Source organism: Urocampus carinirostris, chromosome 16 (assembly GCF_059441175.1).
Source record: "Urocampus carinirostris isolate Australia breed hairy pipefish chromosome 16, RoL_Ucar_1.0, whole genome shotgun sequence".
Lineage (NCBI taxonomy): Eukaryota > Metazoa > Chordata > Actinopteri > Syngnathiformes > Syngnathidae > Urocampus > Urocampus carinirostris.
The window spans coordinates 19,928,147-19,954,433 of NC_142364.1; the positions used below are offsets into that span (position 1 = coordinate 19,928,147).

A 26,287-nucleotide genomic window follows, 5' to 3' on the forward strand; every position below is an offset into this window, starting at 1 on the left:
ACAGGGAGAAAGAGAGGGAATGAGGAAAATAAAGAGAGAGAGAGAGAGAGAAAGAATAAGAAAGGAAGAGAAAGAGAAAGAAAGAAAGACAGCGGGGAAAAGAAAGTGACCGAGAAAAATAAAGAAAGAGAGAGTGTGAAAGGCAGAGGGGCCAAAAGAAAGAAGAATGAAAGAAACAAGAGAAAGTGATTGAGAAAGAAAGAGACAACAGAACAAGAAAAAGAAAGAGAGAAAGAGAGTGAATGAGAAAGAGCAAAAGACAGAGTGAGAAAGAGAGATGATAAGAAAGAGAGTGAGTGAGTAAGAGAAAGAGGGCGTAACAGAGAAATAGAGAAAGTGAGAGAGAGAGAGAAAGAGAAAGAGAGAGAGAGTAAGAAAAAGAAAAGAAAATAAATATTGAAAAAGCGAGAGTGTGGGAAAACGAGAGAGGGAGCCGACATAGATAGAGAGAGAGAAAGAGAGAGAAAGGGAGAGTGAAACAGGAAAAGACAAAGAGAGAGGGGAGCTAGAGAAGGAGAGAGAGAGTAAGAGAGAGTGACAAAAAAGAGAGAGAATGTGTAGACGGAGAGACACACGGAGAGACAGACAGCGAGATTAAAAGCTAGAGAAAGCGTTTTGAAGAGAGTCCACTCCTTATTGACTGGGAGTCTGCTCCCTCCTCACTTCAAAGAGCCGGCTCACGGAGTCCTTTCGTTCTCCAACGCCCCATCATTAACGCCAACCCCATGTGGAATTCCAGTCGGGATGTCGCCTCAGAAGCGACCCAGTTAGCGAGTGATGGCATCTTGTGGGCACCGGGCGTGACCTTGAGCTGACCTCGGGACTGACATGGACAAGTCCAGGTGCTGCTGCCTGTTGTGCGCTTTATTGTGCGCCGGTTTGGTTTTGTGCGTTTGCATGGCCGCTCTGCTGTCGGCGCCGTGCCCGGGTGGATTCCGGCACGCTGCCGTCGCCGCCGACTCGCAGATTTGCTCGCAGGTTGGCAAGTAAGTGACACAGCAACATTCTTTTTGCAGAGCTCTGTGTGAAATTGACCGTGCGGCTAATAGTTCAGTCAGTCGGGAGAGGTGTTAAGCAGTTTAAGAGATTGGATGAGGTGGATAATACTTCGCTTTGGACGGTAGCTATAGCAACCGAGATAAAGACAAATCCTTTTAAAACTTGGATTGTGTAAAATGTTTAATATCACCAGTCAGCAGTAATGAGTTATACTTACTCACTACTTCTTCCAAAAAGTAACTGAGTGAGTAACTGAGTTACTCTATAATAAAAGTAAGTAGTTAGCTAGGAAAGCAACTTTTTCAGTTACTTTAAAAAGAAGTTGTATGTCAAGTCATGTTTATTTGTGACGCCCTTAATCACAAGGAGTCTCAAAGGGCTGTATAGACTACTATTACACCATCCCCTGATCTAAAACCGACAGGAGGGCAAGGAAAAACTCAAAAACTTCAGCTTGAAGGAAATGAAGAAACCTTGAAAGAGACCCCACATGAGGTAATCCCCCTTCCAGGATGACTAGCCTGCAGTGGATTTTGCAAGGGCAGACATATCCGTGCCCAGTTTTATGAAAAAAATGTTTTATCGACAAAAAAGTACTATTTCTTGTTTTTCTTGGGAGAAAACAATACTTTAAATTAAAACGGACAAAATTGTTTTTGTGGGGCAGATACTTGCAATATCAAATAAAAAATGTAAGCTCCCCCCAAAACTTTTCTTTATTTCTTACTAAAAATATAACTATAATAAATCCTAAAATGAGCAAAAAAACTCAGTTTGTAATTTACTTTTAAAAAAAAATCATAAAGTAGAACAGGTGAAAAATATAATCAAGCAGGACAAATAATGCTTAAAAATCCGACATTTTTCAACTAACACATTTATTTATTTATAAAAAAAGTACAAATATTTTTACTGAGCAAAAATATCTTTTGGTTTGTATTAAAATATTCTCATTTTACTATAGTTTTCAACTATATAACTATATTAATTTTGACGATTTTTAAAGATTTTATTAAAAAAATCAAAACACATATTTTAAAGGTGATTTTTTTCCTCATATTACTATGAAATCAAAATAAAAAATATACTAATGTAAACTCAGAAAAGGTCACGATTCTGTCACTTGCCCGCTAATTGCCCTCACCTGCGCTCACTCTTTCAACCCCAGCTGCCACTCGTTTCCTAATTACCCCTCTCCCTATTCAAGCACTTCTTTCTCTGGCTCTCGTTTTGACTCGACCTGTTCCTGCATCCTGCCTTATTCCGTCCCCTGTTTCCGGTATCGATCCCCTGTCCCTGGCTTCCCGATCATCTCCGGTTACCTGACTTGCTTTGATCCCCGACCACGCTTTGTTCTCCTGCCCCAGCTACCTGACTTGCTTCCGATCCCCGGCCACGCTTCGTTCTCCTGTCCCGGCTATCCGACCTGCTTCCGATTCACGACCACGCTTCGTTCTCCTGTCCAGGCTACCCTACTTGCCACCTGTCACCGACCATGAGGGCTTCCTGCCCAGCGAGCACCAGATTACAGTCTTTTTTCTCTCGCCCTGACTTCCCGATTCCTTAATAAAGCATTGTGTGAGGCGTTACGCATTTGGGTCCACTGCTTTTTTTGGTCATGACGGAAAAATTGTCTGGGGGATTAGTATTTTCATATATAACGTGCACTGGATTATAAGGCACATGGTATTAAACAACAGTAAAATATAGGGATGCTTAAAAATAAATAAATGCATTTAAATTGAAATAATTTAGTTTATAGAACATGAATTACCATCATGACATCTGTTTTCACCGCAAAAATGAACTTTAGCAACAAACAAGTAACATGTTAACCACAAGAAGGCACTCGAAAATGACTCTTTATGTTTCTCAAAGGCGGTACAGTTACCATATGCAATACAATTTAATTGTAACTATGAATTCCCCATTTTATCCACCATATTTTCTGGTAAATAAAGGGCACCAGATTACAAGGCGTGCTTTCAAATTGCTGCCCTGTTTTTTTCAGTGCGCCTTATAGTCCGGAAAATATGGTAATTGTCACTCAAAGACAATAAAAGTCTGTACTGTTCTTATTTTGCACGAGAAAACGAGTTCGAAGTAGTAAACAAGTGCTTGGATTTCCCCCCTGTTACCCCTCACGAATGAGGTTTCTCATGCAGGAATGTGCTGAAACAAGGCGGCTCGGCAGTAGATGGCGCTATCGCATCCCTGCTATGCACTGCTGTGGTTTACCCTCAGAGCATGGGCCTTGGCGGAGGCTCCGTTGTGACAGTTCGGAATAAAACAGGTAAGTTCTTTGAAGTAGTGGTCGACAACCACTGGTCCGCAGACCTTTACCGGGCCATGGGTTGTTTGGTACTCACAGAATTTTTTTTAAAATGCTTTAATTTATAAAATTTAGCCTCATTTTATTGCTTTTACCGTATATAATGCATGCATGGGTGCACATTATACACAGGGTCATACAGAATTTGGGCAAAAATTGATGATGTAAAAATATCATCGACTACATTTGCACAACATCGGATGCAATGGGAATAAAACCCGGATTGCAGCGGTGTGAGAGCTATTGTAACCACTAGTGGTTCTCAACTGTTCTAACTTCAAGACACAGTATTGCACCCTGAATACAAGCCGTGGCCCAAATCAAGAAACATCTCCACTCCTCAAATTTATGGAATGAAAGGATTTTGCATTTCAAAGAAGATATAATAGAATGTAATCACCTTTTTTCAAAAAAAAAAAAAAAAAAAAAAACTACAAGTACTATATTCACTGGCATACTGTACAAGCTTTTATTGCAAATTGGCCAACCCCAAATCTGCTTTAAAACAGCCACGTACTAAAAGAAATACTTCAAATATAAACAAAACATAAACCAAAACAACCATAATTGTGTAATTTTGCAGATAATTTATATGAATATACCGGTTAAAGATAAAAAGAGATCACGTTTTTAAACCATTTACCGTACCTTCCACCAGCCTGTCGATGGCAGACACCATTTTGGTATTTCACAAACTTTTTCTTCTTCTGTTCGAAAAGTGTTTTCCACATTTCCTACCTCTTATCAACAACTTTCTTGGGACCTGTTATCATGAGGGAAAAAAAAGGAAACAAAACCAACAAAATCCCAATCAAACGAGATGTGGACCCTCTGACGCAATTGGCATAGCACTGATTGACCGAACAAGAAAAAAAGATGGATAGATAGATACTGTAGAGATAAATAAATCGATAGATACTGTAGATAGATAGATAAATAGATACTGTAGAGATAGTTGGATGGATAGATATATAGATATATAGATACCATAGAGATAGATAGATAGATACCGTAGAGATAGATAGATACTGTAGAAATAGATGGATGGATAGATATATAGATAGCTAGATACCATAGAGATAGATAGATACTGTAGAGATAGATGGATAGATAGATACCGTAGAGATAGATAGATAGATACTGTAGAGATAGATAGATAGATCGATAGATAGATACTGTAGAGATAGATGCTGTAGAGATAGATAGATCGATAGATACTGTAGAGATAGATGCTGTAGAGATAGATAGATCGATAGATACTGTAGAGATAGATAGATGGATAGATACTGTAGAGATAGATAGATCGATAGATACTGTAGAGATAGATAGATACCACAGAGATAGATAGATAGATAGATACCACAGAGATAGATAGATCGATACCATAGAGATAGATAGATAGATAGATACCATAGAGATAGATAGATACTGTAGAGATAGATGGATAGATAGATAGATAGATAGATAGATAGATAGATAGATAGATAGATAGATAGATGCTGTAGAGATAGATAGATGGATAGATAGATAGCATAGAGATAGATAGATACCATAGTGATAGATATATACCATAGAGATTGATAGATACTGAAGAAATAGATGGATAGATAGATACCATAGTGATAGATAGATACCATGGAGATTGATAGATACTGAAGAGATAGGTGGATAGATAGATACCATAGAGATAGATAGACAGATAGATACTATAGAGATGGATAGATAGACAGAGCAGGACATTATTACCATCTAGTGCTAAGGAGTGTTAATGTCTCAACCTTTGTTCTCAGCATTATTTTGCCAAGACAAAGGCCCGCGACCCACTGCAAACGGGTCCGCAATCCCCCTTCGGGTCCTGGCCCACCAATTGAGAAATATGCACTACACCACTAGGGATGTACTTGACATAGGAAAAGGCATTCAATCAAATCTCATCATCACACTTTTTTTACTGTATATTGAATATGTGGAGCCATGGTTAAAATAGTTTATTGACAACGTAAACTGTGGACACAACATTGACATCTCTCGCCGTGGTTTTTGTGTTTATTTATATATTTCAGGACCGCTTTAACATTTATCTCTGGTATCGTGAGTAAAAATAGCATGAGGATGAGATACAATATTATGCCTTTTCCTATGTCATCTACATCCCTAATGGTCAAGGGATCACACGCTTGATTCAGGCTTATTATTTTTGTTATTTTAACTGAGAATATAAGACTTTTCCAAAGTAATCAAATGGGGTAACTATTCTTTTTCCAGGTAAGGTGACGGTTTATAATTTCAGGGAGACTGTCCCTCAGAAATTTAAAAGCAACCTGTTAGACGAATGTCCCGATTCAATCAAGCACACAGCAGGTAAAATAAAACAAATAATATCGTGTCGGTGGTGCATTGACAAGAATAATGACTGTGCACGATTTCCCTCAGGCAGTCAATGGATCGGCGTTCCCGGCGAGCTGCGGGGCTACGAAGCCCTTCACAAGCGCTACGGCAAGCTGCCCTGGTCAAAACTCTTCGAAGAGCCAATAAGAATGGCCAGGGATGGAGTCCGGGTGTCGGCTCACCTGGGGAAAATTCTTGCCTTGCCCACTATAAAGAAAAGAATAGAACGCTCGTCCCTCTGGTGGGTAAATATTTCCTGCTTTCAGTGCGCAAATCTACCGTGTTAAATTTGTGTGCTGGCCTCTTGTGGTAGATTCTGGTAGATTCTTGTGGTAGATTCCACGGACAGACTGAGACAGACTTGACTTGACTTGACTTGACTGAGGAGATCATTTCTTCCTCATGCCATGAGGCTCTTTAACTCCACCCGGGGGAGTAAAAGCCCACATTAAACCAAGCCCCCACATTGCATATTACCTTATTTTTATTAGTGTGTATTTTATGTAGCACTATTTAAATACTCTATATCAACACGTTACATTGGGTATTTATGTATTATCTTCCTTTTACTATATTATTGTTTTATTTTCAACACAAGGATACTGCTGGAAGTGTGAATTTCCCTACGGGGATGAATAAAGTATCTATCTATCTATCTAGATAGTTTAAATACAGTGGCTTTTACAATATAACCTGATTTAAAGCCTCAAATTTAAAGAGCTTAGATTTCTCAATAAGTCACAGAACGTGTAGAGTTCCTACCCACAATGATGCAGATACGTTGGAAAATATTCCACGCGCCATGAATCTCGAGGAAATAATTTTCAAAGTAGACAATTTTGATCTCATATCTTCTAGAGTTCTGACGTTGTCGTATGACAAGGAGAACCATTGAAATCCAGACGGCGATTGTTGTAATAAGCGAATGCATAGCGCTTATTTTCGCTTGGAGTCATTGGAACTTTGATTACCGTGTCGCTGGGGGACTTTTGACTGTTTTTTCCCCGAGTTTTGTGCTTTGATCATCATAAACTGCATGGGGTAAATTTACATGTCACCTTGTACAGCGTGCGTTCCTTTTTTTGCTTTAGCCTCCTATTAGGTATGTGATTTTGACTTTTCCTTTTTTATTTTTTGCCGCGTGTCTTGCAATTAATATAATATGGTGCAGATAGCTCTCCCTCTGGCATGCACGTCACCGAAAGCTTCCAGTTTAGCCTGGTTGCTGTGGGCTAGTTCGCATGCATGCCATGCTTATTATTTTTTTCTCCCGGCAGTAGATTGGGCCTAAAAAAATCAGCCTGACCCGACCCGAGACGTGTGTGTATTAACCCATACCCGACAGATTAACTTGATAAACAAGCCGGACCGTGCGTACTTGAGCACCGAACTGTGTTTTTCGACTGAAGTACGCAGCTTGGGGTTTACTTAGGGCCGAGTCCCTGAAAATCAAGTGTGCACTGCACGTAAATGAACAGTTTGGCGCCAAAGTGCGCATTTTGGCAACGTGCAGCAAACAAAGGTGATACTGAACAAAATGGCACCGAAAAGAAAATTGTATTCTGCGGATTACAAGCTGCAAATAGTGAAATATTTAGCCAAAAAGCAGAAAGCAAGCTTGTCGAACTTGTAAGCTGTTGGCAAGAAGCAGAAAGGACGTCTGATGTGAGGGAGGTGGGAGGAGGAAGCAGCGCGTCTTTTACCCCAAAACAGAGGAGGAAAATTTATTTGGATTTTGTGAGGTAAACTGATACTGTAGTTCGGTAAGGATTTCTTTATCTAAATAATCCCTTGAGTAAAAGTAAGTGCATACTGTGTAGATCTTTCCATAGAGAAAAAAAAGCGTGAGAGAGAGAAGCCCAACCAGTCCGAGTTAATGATTGACATTTTAACCCCGAACACGTGCCCAAAATTTTTGCCGGGCCCAAGATCTCACCTCTATCCGACTGGGTTCGTTTTTGTTACCGCAATCGATGTTTTGTCTTTGGCTCGCGGTTATCTTGGCTGCTTCCTGCATGTTTTCAGTCAGCCAGCCTCCTTTTTTTCCGCGGATAAGAGTTTAGGAAGTCAAAAACGAGACAGACTATCCTTAAAATTATTAATTGGAATATTCCTATGACACAGTTGATATTCTGCAAAAACGTACAAAGTTTCACAATTTGTATGTCTTAGAATTTATGTCACCCTTAAAAACCAAACTCAATTTTTTCTCCGTACTGCAGTGAAGTTTTTTGCAACCACAACAAGAGCGTTTTCAAGACAGGAGACACCATCAAGTTTCCCCGACTTGCCGAGAGCATGACCAAGATTGCAGAGAAAGGAGCTCAAGTTTTTTACACTGGCGAGATTGCGTCCGATTTAATCCACGACATCAAAGCCGCAGGTGGGTACTGGAAAATCAGATATCTTCACGGATGAATTATCTCGATTCACATTTGTCAAAACATGTCCCGCTGGCCAAATGTGGCCTGACACATATTTTATGTGGCCCGCGAGAGTTTAACCCTTGGGGTTAAAAATAACCTACACTTAAGGTATTTTGACCATGGAATGTCCAAGCCTTTGCGGTGTTATAACTTTCTCGGTTGAAAAAAAAAAAAACAACAACAACAACATTTTCAACTTCCAACCACATATAGTCCTTAGCTTGGCCTGTCCTTAGCTTGGCCTTTTGATTTTTGCATTCCGGAGATGGAATAAGAGCTTGCTCTGTCCACTCCACGCATCGGCCCGGTATTGCAGTACCTCCGGGAACGGTGCATTCGCAATGATCGCAACAAGGCTTTAGGGCTAGGACCTTAGCTTAGCCTTTTGGCTGAGTGTAAGTGTCCCGGCTCCTAGGCTTTGTAGCATATAATGAACTGACCGATAACGGATAATGGATAATGAATAACGAAGATAGATCAATAACCCTTAAAAACCCCAAAACCCCCCTATCGCAACAAGGCTTTAGGGCTAGGACCTTAGCTTAGCCTTTTGGCTGAGAGTAAGTGTCCCGGCTCCTAGGCTTTGTAGCATATAATGAACTGACCGATAACGGATAATGGATAATGAATAACGAAGATAGATCAATAACCCTTAAAAACCCCAAAACCCCAACCACATAAAATGTTCAAGGGGACCTTAGCTACGGGTACCTATATGTTTTTTTTTAGATGCCCCTATGTCTTTGATGATAACTCATCAAAGAGACAAACTTTGTAAAAAATACCTCCAAGGGGTTAAAGATACCGTGCGGAATATTTGATCTCTAGATATCTCTGTATGGTGTTGTGCAACCAAAAACGAGTGCTAAAAAGTTCAAGGATAATACACATTATGGAGACTCAAAGCGACCAAAACAACATTATTTTCCCGCCTAGCCTTTTGGGAGGAAAATAAAAAGGAAACAAATAAAAATTATGAAAGATCAAATGAAATAAAGAAAAAACAGGATAAAAGGAGAGAAAAATATGAAAAACTAAAATAAAAACGGAAAAAAGGAAAAAAAAGAAAATAAAAAAGAAATAAAAATAACAAAGAAAAAGGATAAAGAAAGAACAATATGACAAAATGAAAGAAACAGAACGGAAAGAAAAAGAAGTAAACATGACAAATGAAAAACAGAAAATAAAAAAAATCCCATGATACTTAAAATGAGTAAAAATGATCTTACATTGGAACCATTCTTTACTACTTTCTAATTCTTTTTGCATTTTTTAAAGGAAAAAAATAAGAAACTTAAATTATGTGCAAAAGATAGAAGAGAAGAAAAAAAGACTGCATGTTTTGAGGGTACCCTTGGCATCAAAATGGTAGCTAGTCATGTCAGCTCCCTCCAGGTCAAATAAATGCAAATTATCTTAAAAGAATCATGTTTAAATAATAGTTCACATACGTTTGCTTATCATTTAATTCCATATCGTTTTTTTCCTTCAAATGAATTTATTTTACCACCAGGAAGCGCTAAATAATACACACTGTCCCTTTAACTTAGCGTTAGAAATAAACCGGTCAAAGGGCGATTTCACTATAAACTACGTTTCCCAGAATGCTTGTCGACTAGGTTATCCCCGCAGTGACGGCTCAGTGCCACTAGATGCCAGTATTTCATACTGATGCCAAAGAGTGGATTAGAGTAATAAATGATTCGAAAATGTCTGAAACATCTTCTTTTTATGTTTGTTTTTTCTTTTCCAGTGCTATATATGAGATTAATTTGTTCCTGGATCGTACTTGTATCTCGAGTGAATACCCCCAATATGAAATAAATTAAAACCAATTAATTTGTTCATGGCTTTTTAAAAAGCATACAAGTTAAACCTAAAAAGCTATCAAATACGTCTTCCCAAACTCCTAAGAACACATTCTAATAGTAATTAAACACTTAAAATACAAAAAGATAAATAAGAAGTGATGTTTGGACATTCTTGAAACGTATATTTTCTCTTGTATGTCGGACAACATTTTCGCTCAAACGATCTCAAATCTAGAATTTCTCGGAGCTTAAATAGCTTCCATGTAGAAGTATCACTGTATTTGATTCATAACATATACACTCACCGGCCACTTTATTAGGTACGCTATGCTAGTGACGGGTTGGAGCCCCTTTTGCCTTCAGAACTGCCTCAATTCTTCGTGGCATAGACTCAACAAGGTGCTGAAAGCATTCCTCAGAGAGTTTAGTTCATACTGACAGGAAGGTGTCACACAGTCGGTGCAGGTTTGTCGGCTGCACGTCCTGGGTGCGAATCTCCTCTTCCACCACATCCCAAAGAAGCTCAATTGGATTGAGATCTGGTGACTTTTGAAGGATTTTATACATTTTACTACAAAGGATTTTATATGATTAAATACAAGTTACACTTATTGAGTGCAATGAAGATTTTCACTGAGTAGGCTTAAGTTGAACGACAGGTCACGCTGATCCGAATGCGGAATGTTTTGTCTAGTTCTGTTGATAACAGGACTCTGACGCAGGCATTGTTTGGAGAAGCTGTTTTGAGTTTTTCCAGACATCGAGGCTAGGTGGTGGAGCCGTGGAGCCCACGTGGGGGCTTTCCACTAATTCGGCCATATTCGATGGAGTTCATTTAGCTAAATTGTTCAAGAGATTAAATCTGCCCCCGTGTGGAAATGCCGGTCTCTTGTTCATTTTTCCATCAAGAAACAAGCGCGCATTGTTTGGTGAATGTAGGTTGTGTTCGGTTAATGGAGTCAGATAACTAATTCGGACAATTTGGTAAACGGTACATTTTAATATTTAATTCTGAACACTTTGGAGGCAACTTGAGTACAGTGAACTCATTGTCATGTTCAAGAAACCAGTCTGAGATGATTCCAGCTTTAGGACATGGCGCATTATCCTGCTGAAAGTAGCCATCAGAAGATGAGTATAATGCGGTCATAAAGGAATGGAGAAGGTCATCAATACTATGCTCAATTGATACCAAGGGGCCCAAAGAGTGCTGAGAAAATATTCCCCACAATATTACACCACTACCACCACCAGCCTGAACCGTTGATACAATGCAGGATGGATCCATGGGTTCATGTTGTTGACGCCAAGTTCTGACGTTACCATCCCAATGTTGCACGCAGCAGACATGTAGACTCATCAGACCAGGCAACGTTTTTCCAGTCTTCTATTGTCCAATTTCGATGAGCTTGTGCAGATTGTCGCCTCAGTTTCCTGTTCTTGGCTGAAAGGATGCATGGTCTTCTGCTTCTGTAGCCCATCCGCCTTAAAAGTTTGACGTACTGTGTTCGAAAATGTTCTTCTGCCTACTTTGGTTGTAACGGGTGGTTATTTAGGTCTTTGTTGCCTTTCTATCAGCTCGGTTCAGTCTGGCCATTCTCCTCTGACCTCTAGCATCCACAAGGGCTTTCCACCAATTTCCGCCGCTCACTGGATATTTTTTTCGTTTTCAGACCATTCTCTGTAAACACTACAGATGGTTGTGTGTGAAAATCCCAGTAGATCAGCAGTTACTGAGATACTCAGACCAGCCCTTCTGGCACCAACAACCATACCACTTTCAAAGTCACTCAAACCACTTATCTTCCCCATACTGATGATCAGTTTGAACTGCAGGAGATTATCTTGACCATGTCTACAAGCCTAAATGCATTGAGTTAACTGCCATGCGATTGGCTGTTTAGAAATTAAGCCATGTAGGATTACTTTACATCAAGGGCAGTGTTCCCTCTAAGCTGCGCGCGTGCGCAATTGCGCATGGCTCACACATTCTCAGCGCACAAGAAAATCTAGCCAGCGCACAAAAATGAGGGCTCAAAATTACTAATTAAGAAGCGACTCAAGTCAAAGTTACAGTGCATGAAGGTAAAAATACACGGGTTCCCCTGACGTAGTGTCCTAAATGCGGTATTTTGAAGTCGAGTCGAAGGAGAACGAAGTTGAGTAAAGTTAGTAGAGTTTGTCGGGGAACCGGCTTCTTCGGCTCGGCTCACTAAAAGGAACCGGCTCTTTTGGGTCCTAAACGGCTCTTTTGGGTCCTAAACGGCTCTTTCAGGTCCTAAGCGGCTCTTCGGGTTGTTTTTGCTTCTTTAATCCCAACATGACCAAATATTATGTAAAATTATGCACAAAATGACTTAAAGGAAGGGGGGAATAGAACAAAAAAGAAAAAAATACCAAAATGAAAAAGTAGTGAAAAGCTGGGAAAAAAAGAAACAAAAGGAAGAGAAAAATTTAGAAAAAAGCCAGAAAAAAAGAAAAGAAAGAAACGTAGGAAAAAAGTAAATGGAGAACAAAAAAAAAGTAACAGCTCGGAAAAATAAACACATTGAGACTTTTTTTAAACGAATTTAAAAAAAAGTAGAAAAAAAACACGGAAAAAAGAAGAAAAAGTTTGTGTTGCATTCAGATAATTTCCAATTGTATCAAGTGAATCTTGTTGCCAACATTGTACTTCCACTAAAAAATGTAATCAAATACAGTTTTGTATCTTACAAGCGACTAAATAAGCCCCCAAAAATGTCAATATTATGCGACAAAATATGTCAGGAAAAAAAAAGAAATGGATATCTTGTGTAAGAATTGTAAGAACAAACGACTTTTGTAGGCCATACAACCTTTGCAATAGTATATGAGTCAATTCATTCAAAAGAGAAAAATAATTTTGCATTGCCGGAAACAGCAAAATGTTTTAGGCATGTTTGATAATTAATTATCTTGTCATACTTGGGATTATGGTTGCTCACTGTTGTTTCAAGCGTTGCTCACCAACTTTGTGTGAACGCTCAGACTCGTGGAAAATTAGAGGGAACATTGATCAAGGGTCTCCAATGCGGTGCTCACGGGCAATGGGTAGCCCCTGAGACTACATGAGTAGCCTGCGGATTGGTTTTGACAATATATCATGGGTCATTGTGATTTTCTAGGAGATTTAATGTTTAGTGGTTAAATGAGCCTATTTTAACCTCTAAACCCGAAACTAACATTGTATTAACATATTAAAGTGGTGGCCTTTTGCACTAAGCAGTAACAAAAAAGTAGCTCTCCGCTTTGCAAAGTTTGGCGACCATTGCTTACATGAAGGAGTAGTTACAGTCCTTATACATAGAAATTCCATTTACCGTAAATTCTGGACTATAGAGCAGTTACAGTCATTACACATTGAAATTCCATTTACCGTAAATTCCGGACTATAGAGCACACCTGATTATAAGCCGCACCCACCACATTTTAAGAAAAAAACGATTTCGTACAAACACAAGCCGCACCTGTATATAAGCCGCATGCGCCCACATTTAAAAATGTAACACGAACACAAAATTAACCCAAACCCGACTTTAAGTCCGGCGATTGAAACTAAATGCCCTTCAATAAAGTCCACAGTCCAAAAATCACAGCCAGCAAAATGAACGGAAAATGATACCGGTACTTAAGGTTTGATGCAGACTTGCAAAGTCCGGGTCCCGTGGAAAGTAATCCAAGGAAGAAAGTGTTTATTTCCAAAGGTAAGGGTGGGAAAAATATATCAGATGAACACATTTACTCACGCAACTCCTTTTTCTTTAACCAACTTTTTACCCCCTCTTCTTTCCTTGTCTGTCCCTTACCTTTTTTCAAATACTCAAAGTTTCAAAATAAAGATAAAACAGTGTACTCTGGTCTGGTCTGATCAGAAGACAGTTCTCACAGTCAAAACAGCATGGGAAATTGTTGACCACAGATTTAATAGGAAAGGGATGTGGATTTGCAAATTGGAACAGGAAACTCTAACAAGGTCTCCTCCCACATTAAAAGATAAAAAAGGAGCTTTTGTGAAAACGGCACACACCTAGATTTTGAAGGTTGTTTGATAAGATAAGGCTGACACACTGGAAGACCTTTGCTGATAAAATATTGATATGAAAAAATACATTCATAAGAATACAGCTAGTATATATGTCATTAAAATATGTGTATATAAATTATGTGCATCCCTAACAACTACAATGAATAATGTGATTATCAAAGTAAGGATGTGATGATTAAAAAATAAACTTAATATAGCTGGAAAACTCATGTTATGGTGACAACATACTCAGTGACCTATTTTAATAATCTAAAATGACATTTCTAAGTGGGCAGCACGGCGGCGCAGTGGTTAGCGCTTGTGCGGCACAGTTCATGTCATGGGAACCTGTCGTGGGTTCAAATCCAGCTCCAGACTTTCTGTGCGGAGTTTGTATGTTCTCCCCGTGCTTGCGTGGGTTTCCTCCGGGCACTCCGGTTTCCTCCCACATTCCAAAGACATGCATTTCAGGTGAATTGGCCGGTCCAAATTGTCCCTAGGTGTGAATGAGCGAATGAGTTGTCTGTCCCTGTGTGCCCTGCGATTGGCTGGCAACCAGTTCAGGGTGTCCCCTGCCCACTGCCCGATGATTGCTGGGATGGGCTCCGGCTCCCCGCGACCCTACTGAGGATAAGCGGTACGGCTAATGAGATGAGATGAGATGAGACATTTCTAAGTTACTTCAGGCACTTTGAGGACAGCTATAATGCTGACGTGGCCCTTCAGTGAAAATGAGTTTGACACCGCTGTCTCAATGTGTCACTCTTATAGGTGGAACGTTAGAAATGGAAGATCTCAGTTCGTACCAAGTGAGGGTGGTGGACCCTTGGACGCTTCATCTGGGGGACACAGTGATGTACATCCCTCCACCGCCTGCTGGGGGCGCCCTGCTTGCCTTTATTCTCAAAATCATGCAAGGTTCAGTTTTAATTTCCTTAAGATGGCAGGGCCAAAATGAAAAATTTGCCCAAAAGCCGATGGATTGTTGAATATGAAAGAAGACGCTAATGCTAATTGCTAATGTTGTGCTGCGTGCAGCTAGCGAGCCCTAAATCAATGCTAGAAAGCCAACAGCTAACCGCTAAAGCTAAATACGTGTTCTATTTTCAACTCTCCAATGTTTTAATTAAGCACTAGATGTCAATGGTACCTGTTAATGGTAGATGCTAACGCTAATACAGCAAGTGACATTGTCTGAAGTCTGGTTTTTAGACAAATTAGTTGCTAATGTTGTGCTAGTTGCAGCTGATGAGCCCTAAAGCAATGCTAGAAAGCTAACAGCTAACCGCTAAAGCTGAATATGTGCTATATTTTCAACTCTCCAATGTTTTAATTAAGCACTAGATATCAACGGTACTGGTTAATGGTAGATGTTAACGCTAATACAGCAAGTGACATTGTCTGTGATGTCTGATGTTTAAGCAAAGCTAGTTGCTAATGTTGTGCTTGGTGCAGCTAGTGAACCCGAAATCAATGCTAAAGAGCTAACAGCTAACCGCTAAAGCTGAATATGTGCTATATTTTCAACTCTCCAATGTTTTAATTAAGCACTAGATGTCAACGGTACTGGTTAATGGTAGTTGCTAACGTTTATACAGCTAGTGACATTGTCTGTGATATCAGATGTTTAATCAAAATAACTAAAACAGTATTTATTTGCAGTGCATTAATTTTCTACTTTACAATGTTTTAATCGAGTGCAGGATGTCAATGTCATTGGTTTACAGTATTTGTTACGCTAACACAGCTAGCGACAGCGTCTGTAATGTCTTTTGCTTAAGCAAAGCTAGTTGCTAATGTTGTGCGAGTCGCATATTGCTACCGCTAAAACAAATACAATACAGATATTAAGCTAACAGCTAACCACTAAAGCAAAATTGTTTTTTTCTTTACTTAAAATCATTATTTTTGCGGTGCAATATGAGAATTAATTTTCAATTTTCCATTTTTTTAATTGAGAGGACTGATGCTAAAAGTTGTCCAATAAACATCTAGGCACCAGCAGCAGTAGGCCAAATTGACTTCCAAGAAAAAATTCAATTTTTGTTACATTACTTCAAAATAGTATCAAATTAAAATACAATAAAGTGCAAAAATCTGTTAACTATAAAAAACATATTCTTCAAGAAGTATCGCACAGTGAAAACAAATACGGAACGACTACTGCCGTATGAGACAATAATGTGTCAAGATAATCTCAGGGGCCGTAGAAACCCTCCTCACAGGCCATATTCAGCCCGCGAGCCAGGACTTTGACTGCGTTAAGATGTTATGTACTTAAAAAATAACCAACCGAATAGTGTGAGTGTTCCTTTTTTCTGCAGGTTTCTCCTTGACTCCACGTTCTTTGGACGGGGAAGGGAAAATCCTCTTTTATCATCACTATATCGAGGCCGTCAAATTTGCCATTGGTCAACGAAGGAGTATTCGTGACCCTGTGTTCAACCAAAACACTGTAAGATTTGATATTTTGGCCCAAAACGGGGAAAATACTATTAAGCTAAAAGTGCCAAAACGCAATACAGTAATACTTAGCTGTATCGCATTTTCCTTTCTCAGATTTTCATTGTGCGTTGTGTTCTGCATTCTGATTGGCTAAACAGTCGCCCCGCCCCTACATTGCCGTTGTCTGCCTGTGCGTCGATAACGTTGCGGTTGCATGAAACAGATTGATTATATGAGAGTCTGTTTGAGAAGTAAATCATACTTGCTCTCACATGTAACATCACAATCTCACACATGCACAACTATCCTCTCATACATAGTCATACAAATACAAAAACACTACTATCCTCTCATGCACAATACCATACTCTATCATACTACTATACTCTGTCACTCATACTAGTACTATACTCTCATACTCATGCTCTACTATACTAACTCACGCAAACTACTATAGTCTCATACACACACTAGTATACACTCTCACACATGCCAGTAATATAGTGTCATACACATCCTACTATGCTCTCTAACGCACACAACTATACACTCATACACATACTATTATACTCTCATGTAAACTACCATAATCTAATGCACACATTAATATACTAATATCCTATCATACACACTCTACTATACTGTCTCACACATGCTATTACTATAGTCTCAGACACATACTACAGACTCTCCCGCACATATAACTATACTCTTATACAGATACTACTATATTCTCTCAAACATACAACTATACCCTCTCGCACGTATTACTATACTCTAATACACACACTACTATCTTCTCATGCACACTGCCATATTCTGTCACATACTACTCATACACACTCTACTCACTCACGTAAACTACTATAGTCTTATACACACACTAATATGCACGCTCACACATGCCAGTACTATAGTGTCATACACATCCTACAATGCTCTCTAACACACACAACTATAATCTCATACGCATACTATTATACTCTCATGCACACTACCATACTCTCGTGCACACATTACCATACTAATATCCTATCATACACACTCTACTATACTGTCTCACTCATGCTATTACTATAGTGTCATACACATACTAGACTCTCTCGCAAATACAACTATTCTTTTATACAGATACTACTATACTATCTCAAACATACAACTATACCCTCTAGCACGTATTACTATACTCTCATACACACGCTACTATGCTGTCACACACATACTACTATACTACTATACTCTCTCATACATACTACTGTCCTCGAACTCACTCCAGTTTGACATCAAACTGTACAACATATACACACAGATCAGTGTGCATCGCCGTGGTTACCAAAAGTACACCAAGTAAAACAAATATGAGAGGTGAGGTGATCATTACACTAGGTGTGGAAAACCCCTATTGTATTAGCAATTTTAATGATGTGTGAGAGAGTATAATAGTGTATATGAGAGTCTACAGTTTGGGTGGTATTACCGTAGTATATGTGTGTAAGCAAAGCAGTGTGTGTTTATGAATGTATAGTGGTATGTGTGAGAGTATAGTAGTGCTTGTGCATGGGTATGACAGTTTCTATATGAGAGTATAGTTGTGCATGTCTAAGAGTTTGATGTTCTATATGAAAGCAAGCATGATTTACTTCTCAAACCTACATTGCGTACACGCAAATGTTAACAAAACGCTCCGGACCCATAAAAGCTTTGGCGACATCCAGTGGGCATATTTGAAACTGCAAGCAATTGATGCAAAGCAGCTCTCAAACTTCTGTGCTTGTCTCACGGGCTACTCAAAGGATTTGGCGGGCCACATTTGGCCCACGGGCCATGAGTGTGGCACATATGATTTACAACAGGGGTATCAAAGGTGTGGCCCGGATCAGGCCCGTCAAGGGATTGAATCTGGCCAGCGAGACAAAGCGAGCAACACCTTTTACATTCTGGCCGCTTGGTGGCGACAAAACACTATTGTACCGGTAGTTGGATTTATTTCTTACGCTCTTTCTTTAACGCTTTCTTTTTTTATCTCCCTCTCTTTGTCTTTGACTCTTTCTCCATTTTTATTTTTTTTACTCTCCCTCTTTCTCTGTCTCTCTCTCTTTCTTAAGCATCAGTTTTTTCTCTCTCCCATTGTCTTTCTCTTTTTAACACTCAAGTTTCTTTTCGCTCCTCTCTTTTCTTTAACTCTTTATTATCTCTCCCTCTCAGTCCCTTTCTCTCTTTGAATCTTTTTTTCTTGCTCCCTTTCTTCCTTCCTTTAACTCTAGCCTCTTCCTCCCTCTTTTTTTCTTACTTTAGTTCTATTCCAGCTCAGTAGCCTAGATGGTAGTGTGCCCGCTTTGAGACTGGGAGGTCGCTGGTTCGCGCCTCGGCCGAGACATACCTAATTGGTATAATGGCGGCGCCCTCTGGCTGCGGCTGCATCGACTCGCTACAACGGGTCATGTGTATCGACATTTCGTTCTGTGTACATTGTTACAAAGAATGACAATACAAAGGAAATTATTATTATTATTCCTCTTTTTCTTTAAGTATCTATTTTCTCTCGCTTTTTCTTTCAATGCCCCTTTTCTCACACTTTTTTCTTTTTTTCTTTCCATGTCCATCCCTCTTTCCCTTTCTCTCTCATTTTCTTTTTTTAATGCTCACTTCTTTACCTCTCTTCTCTTTCTCCTTTTCTCTCCATCTCTTTAACTATTTCCCCCTTTCTTCTGTATCTCTCTCTTTTTTCTCTCCCCTTCTCATTCTTTTTCTTTAATCCGGTAGCTTGGCACCCGCTTTCTTCTTCAACGAACCCACATGAGTTTGAAATCCCTGCTTTCAAATGTCCATGAATTGGTGCTTAGTTTGTAATGTCTATAGTCCCAAAAACCTTCTCGCAGGGTGCGGAGAATCTGCTGGATCCCTCCTTCATCGAGAACATCAGATGGAAGATCTCTTCGGACGGCACCCACCCGCCTTCATACTATTCAAACGCCAAAGCGCCGCCCGACCACACGGGAACGTCCCACGTGTCTGTCTTGGATGAAGACGGGCTGGCCGTCTCCGCCACCAGCACCATCAACCACTTGTGAGGAGGCGCTCGTCGGAAATGTCCCCAAATGTCGAAAATGAGTGGTCAATCGCCGTCTCTTGGCGTAGATTCGGCGGCGGCGTTTACTCTCCGAGGACGGGCGTCGTCCTTAATAATGAGCTGGCTGACTTTTGCGGGAGAGCGGACGCCTTGAAGCCAGGTAATGTGGTATGTCCAAAAAACACGAAAGGGGTTAGTACCTTGAAAATGTTGAAAAGACGTGAGGGGTTGTATGAAAAAAATGTCGAAAAAACACATAAGGGCTTAGTATGTCGAAAATGTAGAAAAAAGACGTCTTTAGAAGTGAAAGACAAATGGTTTATATGTCAAGAATGTGGAAAAAAAAAAGGAGTTAGTATGTCAAAAAACACAAAAGGGGTTATTAGTATGTTTAAAGAAAAACAATGTCAAAAAAACAAAACAGCTTAATGTGTCAAAAAACATGCATGTCGAAAATGTCGAAAAAACACTAAAGGGGTTAGTATGTCGGAAAAAACAACACAGGTTAGTGTGAACATGTCAAAAAAACATGTGAGAGGTTATTGTTAGTATGTCGGAAATGTCGAAAAAAACACTCAAAAAAAAACAAAACATAAGGGGTTAGTCTGTCGAAAATGTCAAAACAACGACTGTAAGGAGTTAGTATGTCGAAAAAATACAAAAGGGGGTGGTATGTTGAAAAAAAAGGACATCAGTGGTTAGTGTATCCGAAAATGTCACAAAAACTTCTAAGGGGTTAGTTAGTATGTCGAAAATGTTGAAAAAACACAAAAGGGGTTATTATGTCAAAAAAAAGGACATAACGGGTTAGTATGTCGAAAGTTGCAAAAACACAAAAGGGGTAGGTAGTATGTTGAATCAGGACATAAGGGGTTAGTTTGTCGAAAATGTCAAAAACGTGTAAGGGGTTAGTTAGTATGTCGAAAATACACAAAAGGGGTTAGTATGTCAAAAATATTGAAAAAACAAAAACAACGGGTTAGTATGTCGAAAGTCGAAAAAATACAAAAGGGGGTTGTATGTTGAAAAGGACATAAGGGGTTAGTTTGTCGAAAATGTCACAAAAACTTTTAAGGGGTTTCTTAGTTAGTATGTCGAAAATACACAAAATGGGTTAGTATGTCCAAAATATTGAAAAAAAAAAAGACATAAGGGTTTAGTATGTCGAAAAACCACAAACAGGGTTAGTATGTCAGAAATATTGAAAAAAAAAAAACAAGAACATAGGGTTAGTACATAAAAATGGCCAAACAACAAAAGGGGTTAGTATGTCAAAAATATTGAAAAAAAGACATAAGGGGTTAGTTAGTATGTCGAAAAACCAAAAAAGGGGTTAGTATGTCAAAAATATTGGAAAAAAACAAGAACATAAAAGGGATAGTATGTCAAAAATGTTGAAAAAACAGAGTATGTTGAAAACAAGGACACAAGGGGTTAGTTTGTCGAAAATGTCACAAAAACGTGTAAGGGGTTAGTTAGTATGTCGAAAATGTCACAAAATGGGTTAGTATGTCCAAAATATTGAAAAAAAAAAGACATAAGGGTTTAGTATGTCGAAAAACCACAAACAGGGTTAGTATGTCAGAAATATTGAAAAAAAAAAAACAAGAACAAAGGGTTAGTACATAAAAATGGCCAAACAACAAAATAATAATAATAATAATAATAATAATAATAATTTCCTTGTATTGTCATTCTGTGTAACAACGTACACAGAACGAAATGTCGATTGCACCTGACCCGTTGTAGCGAGCCGATGCAGCCGCAGCCAACAGAGGGCGCCGCCGACCACTTTTTAAGTCTTAGGAATGACTCGGTCGGGGCGCGAACCATCGACCTCCCAGTCTCAAAGCGGGCGCCTTACCAAAGGGGTTAGTATGTCAAAAATATTGAAAAAAATACATAAGGGGTTAGTTAGTATGTCGAAAAACCAAAAAAGGGGTTAGTATGTCAAAAATATTGGAAAAAAACAAGAACATAAAAGGGTTAGTATGTCAAAAATGTTGAAAAAAACACAAAAGGGGTAGTATGTTGAAAACAAGGACACAAGGGGTTAGTATGTCGAAAATGTCGCAGTCTAAACGTTTAAGCCCAGAACTACTTTTACTGTTACTAATTGGCGCAAAGGGCACCCAGTTTGAAATGCATTTCTAAAATGACATCTTATTATGTTATTACTATGTTGTTACTCTGTTATAACCAGGTTAATTATTAAAAATAGGTTTAAATGAACTCAGCCAATCACTAAACAAATCATTTGACTACAAAATAACATTGGCCTAGTACTAGTGAGCTATTGTCAGAACAGATCAGCTATCCTTGGGGGCACCCTGGTCTAACTGGTGTCAAAGTAAAACGGTCAGTAGAGCATGTAAACAAAGGGCTACAAGTCGAGGGCTGGCTTGATCGAAAAATGTTAAAAAGACTCATTTAGTCTCGTGCATTCTCAAATGGTGGGCCAGGACCGAAAAGTGGGCCACGGACCTATTTTCAGTGGGTCGCTGGCCTTTGCTTTAGCAAAATAATGCTCAGGGAACAAAAAGAAATTAAGGTCAATGACACTCTTTAACAGCAGATGGCGATATTCAAATCAAATTCATTTGGAAAGCTTTTTTCGGTGCACTCAAAGCGCTGTATAAGGACTTTCAATGTACAATAAAACAATAAAATCCCTCCTTTATCCCCACCCAACAACATAAGTAAAACAATATAAATAGTATTAGAAATAAAATATATTTATGGCAAGGCAAAGACTAACCAGGTGAGGAAAGGGACATGAGGGAGACTTTTCCACACTGATAGGGATGGCAGCCATAAGATTTTCAGCTTTTGAACCACACGTACCAGTGTGCCATGTGTGGATGCAACTGGAATCGAACACCGATTGCAGCAGTGAGAGGGCCAAATTCTAATCACTGACTGCTAGGATTGTAGATAACATTGGAAAACACATTCGATTTTATCTCATCAATACGTCGTGATGAAGTTAATATGGGAAAATAGTGTGATGATGAGATACAATCTAATGCCTTTTCTTACGTCATCTACTGTAGATCGTTAGTGGTCTATTGATCACAAAGGACTTAGGTTTATTGTTAATAGTACCAGTGTAATTATTGGACCAGGGTACGAGAATATTGTCAGACATTAAACTAGTCGTTAGGGTTGCAAACCACAAATTTAGGCAATAGAGTACCAGCTTTTTTTTGTGTTCCCGTTTTCTCATGTGATTCTTTTTCAGGTGAGCAGCCCCCCTCCTCAATGACCCCAACGATACTAGAATCCAAGTCTGGGGGGCTTCTTGTGATTGGTGGAGCAGGCGGGAGCATGATCACCAGCGCAGTCGCTTTGGTAACAAGACAAACAAAACGAAGCCTTTGTCGCTAAGATGCGTTTACGAGCGAGCCTCATATGCCACCCCGCCCACCTCTCTCTCTCCAGTCTGTAATAAACCATTTGTGGTTGGGGATGAGTCTGAAAGAAGCCATCGACGCCCCCATCGTGTTTGTCGACTCCAGGAACAACGTGAATTTCCCCCCTGCTTTTGACCAGGTGACCTATCGAAAATGCGCTGACTCGGCAGATACGGCGCTTTTTGTCATATTGTCACATCTCAGGCTAAAACTTAAGGCTAACAAAAACAAATCCTCAGAATTAACCACATTCGAGACACAATTGTGAAATGGAACTGAATTACTTAAACATTTGATATTAGATTTATAAAGAAACAACTGAGAAGTAGGTGACCAAAATGCATATTTGTATGATTTTTTTGTGTTATTATTCAAATTAATATGGATTTCATAGTAACTGAATGGTTGTTTTTAGCACTAAGAGGATCTTTGAAGAAAATGCATTGTACAACTGCCACTTATGCACTCAACAACTGGTATTTTACCCATCAATATTTACTTTGAGAACGTCATAAACATTTTTCCCCTGTTCTCTCAGCTAAGCAGACTGACCCCAGAATTTACCTGATGACTTCTGAATGATCCAATGTCGACCTAAATGACTTACAATGAAAAGGTGCACCCGTGTGTCATCAAGTCCCAGTTAATATCAATATGGAGAGACATAAAACCACTGCAAACCTACCAAGACCTGGCCATCCCCCCAAAGTTTCGGCCCTAACAAGAAGAAAACTAATTAGAGAAGCGAGCAAGAAACCCATGATCACATTGGATGACTAGCAGACATACACAGCTGCGATGGGACAATCTGTGCAAAAGATTATCAAGAACCGGTACAGGAGGAGGACCCAGACGCGTAACGTTTCTCACACAAGCTTTATTTTACGGGAATGGGGCAGTCATGCACATCAACACAAACGCCAGTGATTCGGTGATCGCTGGGCGGAAGAAGAAAGACAGAAGTCTGGCGTGGAACAACAGGAAGCCGTAGACCAACGAGATCGATACCAGTTACACGAACAGATACCGGACAGATGGTGTCGATACTGGACAGAACGAGACTGACAGGATTGATAACAGATATAGCAGACTGGAGACAGAGATCAGACAGAACAAGATAGACTAGAACGATACCAGACACTGGAGACCGGAGACCGATGGCAAAACAGGACGAAATAGACGGGATCGATACCAGACAGGTTACAAAAACAGAATAACGGACAGAGTCAAAACACACGTCTTGCGGGTGCAGAGGTTCGATGACGGGGTGAGTGAGAGCACTGAGCTTAAATAGGAGGGAAGCCATTCAATCAACGAGCCACAGCTGACGCCAAACGGGCGGGGCCAATTGGGCGTCATGGGCAACCGTGACAAAGATAACTACTAGTTGTAATATGCATAAATCTGCCCTTTAATGAAAAGTGGCAAGAAGAAAACACTTTCTGGAAAAAGTACCATTAAAAGGCCCGTTTGGTGTTTGAAAGTAGCCACATGGGAGAAGACATATAAAATGTGGGACCAACATTGTAACTTTTAGGGATGAATACAAAGCGTTATGTTTGGTGTAGGAGTAACACTGCACAACACCATCCTCACTGTCACACATGGTGATGGCAGCATCATGCCTTGGGGTTTCTTTTCTTTAGCAGGGATTTGCAATGTTTTTGCAATGCCTACTTTTCAATTTGTTATTTGTAAACACAATATATGTAAAATACTGAATACATTTGGTTTCTTTTCATGTTTGTGTCTCACATGTTGATTCTTAGAAAATATTTAAATCTGTTTGAAGCCTGAAATATGACAATATATCAAAAGGTTCTTTGGGGCCAATAGTTTTGCAAGGCACTGTATGTTTCCTTCCCTTCTTTGCATTTTAGTCTGTGATCGACGGATTGAGAGCTCTCGGGCACCAGATCGGACAGATGGAGTATTTTTTCAACATCGTCAACGCTGTGGAGGAGAAGGACGGATGCATCGTGGCCAAATCGGATGCGAGGAAGCAGGGGATGGCTGACGGATACTAACTTGAAACATTTTTCACATTTGGCCTTTAAGACTATTTTTTTTAATCGTGATAAAAGTGAGCTGAGACCTTTATGTTACCAAAGAAACACTCGTTAAAAGGTTTTCTTGAATAAATGCTGTGTGTCGACTAGTTGACCTTGGATACTCAAATGACCAATTTAATTAATTTCTTTAATGACATTTTGTGCTTTCAGTCTTTTACATTTTCTAAAGCTTAAATTTTCAAATTTCTTTTTTCAAATAATGGCTTTTAAATTAAAACTTTACAGCAACTGTACTCAATAGCAACACGTTAATTGAGGTCTGGGAGAGGGGATGGGTGCCACCAGGCAGTACTTGCCCAAGACGCACCACAGGAAATGGTGCCCCTACGGCCTTAGTGGTTAAGGGAAACCACATGTTTTTAAAATGAGAAAATGTCTTCAATATTTAAAGGGACTGTGTGTATTTAGCACCCTCTACTGGTAAAAAAATAAAACAAATTCACCTTAAAATAACGGTATTGATTTTAAAAAAACATCAAAAAGCATATATAAGTCAAAAAGAATTATCTAAAATGCATCATTACAGTTTTTTTTGTTTGTGTAGCGTGAAAATGCTTCAAGTAGGACAAGGTATGTTTCAAATACTGTCCGAATGCCAAAAATATTAAGAAACGTTAATTCAAGCTCAGCATACTTGATGAATTAACTCCTGAAGGCTGCGATCATGACTTTAAGCCAGGAGATGGCGGCAGAGAATAACAACGTTTAAATTCCATACAGTACCTTTAATCTGTCAATATTCAACACACCACTGCTTTCATGTAAGAAAAATAACTCAAATTCATGTTTTGGGATATATTGACTTTTTTTCCCCTTGTAATAAAAACGAATTTTGGATATTTTTATTCATATGACATCAACTTCTGTATATACCGTATATATTCGCATGTAAGCCATACATACCTATGAAGAAATACATACCTAAAATATTAATAAAACGTGTAACTTGACGATAATAACAAGGCAATTATAACGTATAAAGATTTAGGTACCATGAATAAATATAAAACAATTAAAAAGCATTTACTGTATCTTTAAGCAGCGCTTCGATGGCAGTCACTCATATACAATTTTTGTTTTTCCCCAATTACTTCCTTTTATGACTCGATCATCGTGATGACGGTTTTCCACTTTCCCGACCACTTATCAGCAACTTTACTTGCAAAACAGTGCAATAAAACACACAAATTCTCAATAAAATGAAATGTGGTCCCTCCCAAATACAATTGGGACAGTGTCAATTGATTAGGAAGAAGTCATTGGGAGCATGAGGACACAGTGTGGAC

At 39.3% G+C, this 26,287-nt stretch overlaps 1 protein-coding gene and 1 pseudogene across 2 annotated transcripts; both read left to right on the forward strand.

Moving 5' to 3' along the window:
- Nucleotides 1-489: 489 nt before the first annotated feature.
- On the forward strand, nt 490-25,842 carry ggt5b (gamma-glutamyltransferase 5b). 2 transcript variants are annotated; one of them, XM_088355920.1, is made up of 12 exons: nt 490-986; nt 3,165-3,292; nt 5,597-5,692; nt 5,765-5,960; nt 7,942-8,102; nt 14,773-14,919; nt 16,326-16,456; nt 19,326-19,513; nt 19,585-19,676; nt 22,758-22,867; nt 22,958-23,068; nt 24,810-25,842. In XM_088355920.1, exons 1-12 carry the CDS (start codon nt 829-831, stop codon nt 24,954-24,956), a joined length of 1,665 nt encoding a protein of 554 aa, XP_088212046.1. In that variant the 5' UTR covers nt 490-828; the 3' UTR covers nt 24,957-25,842. The 2 variants fall into 2 exon arrangements, with proteins under 2 accessions (XP_088212046.1, XP_088212047.1); XM_088355921.1 differs by having other exon boundaries at nt 5,660-5,692.
- LOC148350581 (U2 spliceosomal RNA) lies at nt 8,362-8,486 on the forward strand (annotated as a pseudogene).
- Nucleotides 25,843-26,287: the final 445 nt, after the last annotated feature.